The 6549-nt window shown below is 40.4% G+C and overlaps 2 protein-coding genes across 7 annotated transcripts in view; one reads left to right on the top strand and one right to left on the bottom strand.

The window, feature by feature from the left end:
• LOC104955366 (liprin-beta-2-like) overlaps positions 1-5162 on the top strand; it is a 15162-nt gene extending 10000 nt beyond the window's left edge. Inside the window, exons 9-11 of the mRNA XM_010782694.1 lie at positions 4254-4275; positions 4715-4903; positions 5148-5162. Coding sequence (XP_010780996.1) covers positions 4254-4275; positions 4715-4903; positions 5148-5162 — 226 coding nt within the window. The remainder of the gene's footprint in view (positions 1-4253; positions 4276-4714; positions 4904-5147) is intronic.
• Positions 1-6549, bottom strand: part of LOC104955149 (Kv channel-interacting protein 2) — a 182767-nt gene that overhangs the window by 27153 nt on the left and 149065 nt on the right. The window lies entirely within an intron of this gene.

The following is a 6549-nucleotide window of genomic DNA, read 5'->3' on the forward strand; positions in this document are numbered from 1 at the left end:
GCATTACATGGGACGGCGAGCTGAGAGAGAGGGGCGCAGGGAGGGTGCACTAAGGCGCGATAGAAACGCGGAGGATGACCGTGGTGAGAGAGGAGTGACGGGACGATTACCAAGTTTTTCCAGAAAGTAAAAAGTGGGGGGGTGGGAGCTATGACGACACGACCCGGCTGCGTGGTTGAGAAAAGTGGGAGACAGACTTATGGTCTCGGTCCGAGACGGAGACCTAACCCAATCGACTGGTCGAGACAACACTAATCTCTACAGGGTTTGGAATCGGATGTACATGTTAGCAATCTCGTGAGCGGTTATCTTCGTGTTCACATACATCACTACAGTGTTACAATGCCTTCAAAATGCCTTCGGACCTACACACACCTCTCTTTTGAGTACGTGTTTTGGGATATATTGTGTGATCTCCTTTCCCTTAGAGGTTGAGGTTTGTCGAATTATCGGCCGGAGAAAATTATGTACGACTATATAACCAATAGTATGTGGATATGGAGGGAGACGATTTGGACATTAATGTTACCCAGTAAGACTCGACAAGAAATAGTCTTTACATCAAAAAGACAGTCTAGAACATTCCATGGTTATATTATGCGAGCTTCACCGACGTTGTGGCGGACGGTAAAATCTTGTAATTAGTGTTTTTGTTTGATGAAATTGACAAAGAAGAAGGGACTAAAACGTATTTACTGATTTTAGGGTAGTGTTTCTTGAAGGATGTTTAACGGTTGAGGCTACAAAATAATTTGTGTGTGCGGTCCCGCTGGAGGCGACTAGTCATCGTGTAGCACACGCCGGGAATTAGTACGTGTTATGTCGAAACCTCTAAATGGGTGTCGAGTCATTTGTTTGTTTGTACACAATACGACGTCACTCCTACCGAATACTGTCGCATGAACAAAGATACCTCACTTTGCAGATAAAGTATGGAGGCTCGTCGACGATACGGGTCATGGGAAAGAGCTGACAGAAACCGCTCAACACAACAGAAGTATCTAAAAAGTCGTATCAAAGACCGCCAGCCAGGACGACGAAAAGATCGTGAGGACTTGATCTTTTATTAGAATCCTTATAAGTGTGTTTCTTCATTTGTTGAAATTTGAGACACCGTAAATCGGGAGGTCAGTTAAAGAATTAACAATACATTTGAACCCCAGTAAAAATTCGGTTGTATGTACGTTTCGTCCTCAATTATAATAAATAAACCATTTTACAAAGTCGAGTCTCTTACCTTTACACTTCCAGGTTCACTACATACTGTCGTTTCTTTCTCTTAAACCTTCAACCTCAACTCTATTCCTGTCACAACACAAGTTCTATTACTTCCTCGTAACATTTGATCACTGTGTCACACGGAGTTACTAGCAAATAAAACTTGGCAAAAACCTGTTGGGGTCAACCATCGAACAAACTCTGTCTCATAACTCTATGTTTCTCTCATGCACAAAAATTATTAATTTGTTTTATTTTGATAACCAAAAAAAAGGAAAATATAACACAGGTCAACAGGAAAATATTGGCCGCTCCTATAATCGAACGTCGGACCTCTTATATAGAGACTTTAGACTTAAAGACTCTATATTAGAGTCAACATTAAAGGTAAGCTGCGCATGTAAATCTTTCTTTAGCCTTTTTTTACCACAACAACCAAACAGTTCCTTATTTCTGATAATAGGCCTGTAGTACTTATTAGATGTTAAAATGGATGTTACCAGTATTACGCCGCAAATTAATGTTTAATAATTCGGAATAGTATGTACAGAATTGAGGTCAAATTCAGCTTACGTAATATTTCGTTTTTATGTTTGTGACGAAATAATCACTTTTTTCCGTCGGACTGAACAAATGAAAAGTTAAACATTTACTCATAAAAACGTACAGTGAGAGAATAGTTAACAGTTATTTTATGGATGTATGGGACGATGGACGTACCATGAAATTATAGTATTGTTTCCCGAAAGGTAAAGGAAGGTTAGTTGACAGAAGTCGGTCGGTTATACCGTCGTCTTACCTGTTATAGTGCCCCAGTTATGGTAGGAAATTATGTTGTGGACCCGAGGTCAGAGAGAAACTGGAACCGTTACCTCTCCTATTCCCCACTAGACAGACCACTGACCACCACTCCATACTCAAGAGGACGAAAGTCGAACGTTGTCAGTAGCCGTCACCCGACCTTTGTACGTCTACTTCCTTACCTTGTTTTGTTCTTGTAGTTTTTATGTTACACTTTTACATTTGCAAAACTGACTATACACATAGCATAAACTTTGTATAGGAAGCCTCTAGGAGACCCCGAGTAATCACAGGGAGACTTTCAGAGAGGTGTCTAGACCTTACCTCTCCGCTGTTTCAATTACTAGTACTTTATGGTGTGCGATGGACAGTAAGATCTGAGCTCCCTATGAACTGTAAATAAAAGGAGGCAAGGACGAAGGATCGTCCGATTTTACTTATGTTTACCCACTTTTGATACACAATCATCGTCGATCCATGACTACCTCCTGTTTACAAGGAACGCCATCTTTTTGAGTCAATTTGAGTACGTAAGCAACGTATTGGCTTATGGTCAGTAAGTCTAAGTTGAATGTTAATTTATGATTAATACGTTTTACTAGGTAACAGTGTCATACATAATATAGTACCAAGTATTAATCATTAGGCAATTACACTTTTATTAATATGTAGAAACGTCGGAACATTCCTTACGATTTAAGCTTGTGAAAAATATTGAAGGACCATAGAATGTAGGTAATTTCATGTACTATTCGACTAGTCAAACTAGAGTGACCAAATAGTTCATTATGTCTGCAAGTTCCATGATTTCGACACTACGAGGTAAATTTTGGCCCCAATGTTCCTGTTAGCAACAAGGAACAAGGATGAATGAGAAGACGACATGAGTGAGCAAGAGATGAGTGAGCGAAAGTAGGAGAAGAATAAGTAACAAAGACAAATTGACTAGGAGCTGGCTTTTCGGAGCGTGTAAAGGCAACATGGACTCATACTACTGGGAGTTGGGCACACTAAGACTAACTGGGTGGAGGAGCCTGGACCTGGAGAGTATCGGAAGGGTGGCGCACCCTCACGACACTTGCGATAGAATGAGGCAGCTAGCAAGTCGCTAGAGAGGTAATAGGAGGGAGCGAGAGAGGCAGCGAGCGACACCGGACGCGACGGAGACCAGTCTAGGCACGTGGGGAGGACCTGGACCAGGGGAAGTGCTAGAGACTTTGAGAGGACAGCACGCTCAGGAGTTCGTGTATCTCTTGTATCTTTTATTCTGGATCTTTCTCCTAAAGAATATCATTATTTTTTTTTATCTCAGCTATGCATCGCCTATCTCACTCTAGTACTCTGTAGCTGTGGCTTTTTGTTATATTCTATTATACTTTCTCTTCAAGTTTCTTCTCTCTTGTATTATATCTTTCTTCCTTATGTTCGCTAGTTAGTGTTTCCTTCTGTTTTTCTCTATCTGTTCTCTTGACTATATACTGTTTGCTACTATCTGTGTTCGTTGATATGACATAAAGTTCAATTTCGTATGGGTTAGTTAGACACATAGTACGGGGGACTAAGTCGGCAAGGCGAGAGTGAAAATTATCGCAATTGGGGTGCTATGGTAGGAAAGGACTTTTAACCAACAAAGACGGAGATTTAAACCGACTGTATTTGTTGTTTGACTAGGTTAGTGAAAGGAGGAATTCCATGCCCATCCAGTAAGTGAAGTCTTTGTGCGGAAGACAAATATGAAGGTGAACCTTAGCGAGAAATGTAGGGCTATCGTTAAGTATTAAGTTACGAAAGCTGTTATTATGCTACTTTTTGACAGTTAGACACCCTTCGACACTGCGCGTTTCGTGCTGTAGTAGACTCGAGGCCGGGCGATTTATTGACCTACCGCTGATGGGACGGGATATCAGGCGGAAGGTAGACAGTGTTAATAGGCACGGAGTAACAGTACACGCGCAAGCACACACAACCTACCCGTCTACGATTTTTTTTTTATTCCATATTTTATTCCTTTTTATTCCATTCCATTGCAATGTAAATACTGTTATACTTATATTTTACTATATTTTTCATTATTTTAAATATTTGTTCTAGTTCTCTATCTGTGTTTTGATTGTTGTTTTACTTTTATGTATGCACCACGACACCTAGTCAAATTCCTCGTAAGTGTAAACCTACCTGGTAATAAACCTGTTTCTGATTCTGATCTCATGTTCGCGTTCATTGTATCCTCTCAGTTGGAAACCGATGGACTTGACAGTAGGGAATGAGTCCTTACCCCGAGTGAAGGAGTTCAAGTATCCCGGGGTCTTGTTCTCGATTGAGGATACAATGAACGCGAACATGAGATCAGAATCAGAAACAGGTTTATTACCAGGTAGGTTTACACTTACGAGGAATTTGACTAGGTGTCGTGGTGCATNTGTGTGTGTGTGTGTGTGTGTGTGTGTGTGTGTGTGTGTGTGTGTGTGTGTGTGTGTGTGTGTGTGTTTTACAGAACCAGTTGGCTCCAAGTGAGGTTGTCCAGTGGTCCAACCACCGAGTTATGGAGTGGTTAAGATCTGTGGACCTGGCAGAGTACGCTCCGAACCTGAGGGGCAGTGGCGTGCATGGAGGGCTGCTAGTGAGTGCACAATATCACTTGTTTGTAGTTTAAGGAAATGCTCCAGAAAGCCTCCTAAGTGTGTCTTTACTCTAGATGTTGGAGTCTCGGTTCAACCCAGAAACGCTGGCCATGCTGCTAAACATCCCACCGGAGAAAACACTGCTGAGACGCCACCTAACAACCAACTTTAACAACCTGGTGGGAGCAGAGGCTCATCTCGAGAAGAAGGTGTACACGGAGGCAACGGGGAACACCCCACTCAGCATCACAGCTAAAGTCAAGGTAATATAATGCATGTGCGAGCAACAGTTTACAGTTTGGAATGGAAAATTAAGAACTTGCCCCGCTCTTCCTGCATGCTGAAAAAAGGCACTTTAATCTGAGGTAAGACCTGGGTGTGTCATCACAGTTGAAGCGCCGAGCCTCTAAAGTTTTTTTAAGCCTCTGACAGCATTCTCTGCTATCACAGACTTACTTTCATGTATGCGAGTGCTTTAAACCCTCCACTGTGGGTCTTTCTGTGCAGAATAATCCACCATAACACAACAATGTTGATCCAATCCTGAACTTGGACACTTGGAGAGAAAAACCTCTAAGACAGGGCTCAGCAATCTTTACTACCAACTGCCATTCGGCCCCCTCTTCCACCAATTCAAAATGTTCTGGAACAGTAACAAAATAATTTGAGAACAGTTTATTATGTTTTATGTAAAGTTTTAATATACCAAGAAAAACTATAGTTTGTTTATGAATTTATAGAATGACAATAAAGAAAACTGTTATTGTGTGTTTTCTTCTGTGCAATTTAACTTACTAGTTTTATTACAAAAGAAAATACCTTATTCTTTTAAGGAGGAGAAAAATACACTAGCATGTGTAGGCATATTTGAGAAAAAAAACAGAACTCTGCAGGCCTGTTCTTCTGCACATGACTAATACATTTTTTTTTTTAAATGGACAACTTGCAAGTACAAAAACACATAGCTGCAAGAGTACATTTGAAATATAAAAAGAGTAAATATATGAATAGTTCAGTTTGGATTTAATGATGACTCCGCCACATACAGCTGTCAACAGTATCTTCATAAAAGCGCTCTCCGTTCAGTATTATTCACTGATTCAGACTCAGGTGAGTGGACTAATGTCCTCAATGTGTTCCTTTTCTCATGTTGCTGTGTTCTATGGTCTTTACCAAGAGAGACATAACACTCTGAACAATTTCCCGTTTGTTTTCTAAGTCAAGAAAAGATGCTGTCATATTTAATAAATAATTTATTTGTGTATTCTCCGACTGTTAACCGCCTTGCTCCAATGAGCAACAACAATATCAGCAGTGGTTCAAAGACAACATGTGCCAGGGCTTAGACGAGGTAGGATGTGATGCATTTGAGTTAAAACCTTTTAATTTTATTGTAGAATATGATCCTTTCAAAATATTGTCCACTTTGCAAAAAAATAAAAATAGCCGTTATTTATTTCCACATCAAAGTTACAGGGAGCCACAGCAGAGGAGCTGAAGAGAAGCATGAACACTGATCTAAGACTGTGTGTGTGTTTTGTGATCAAATTACAGTGGCATTAAACAGTGAGAGGACACATTTATAAAAGCCTGGGATCACTGAATCAACACCACTGTGGATACATGAAACATACAGATTTCTGCTGTCAATCTTCCTCTATAATCCCATTAGAATTCAATTCCTTATTATTTTTAAAATCCAAATAATTCACATATTAATGTACAAATTATGCCAATTATTAATATTTACCATGTAAAAAAGTATTTACACAGTAAGTATTTGTCACCAATCATGCTGTGATATTCATGGCCAGGATTTCAAGGTGTAGTCGTGGGGGAGGGGGGCTGAAGTTGGATTGGTTAAGGGTTGCATCGCTGTTTTTTGCAGATGACGTGATTCTGATGGCTT

Source organism: Notothenia coriiceps, unplaced genomic scaffold (genome assembly GCF_000735185.1).
Source record: "Notothenia coriiceps isolate Sejong01 unplaced genomic scaffold, NC01 NC01_scaffold00024667, whole genome shotgun sequence".
Lineage (NCBI taxonomy): Eukaryota > Metazoa > Chordata > Actinopteri > Perciformes > Nototheniidae > Notothenia > Notothenia coriiceps.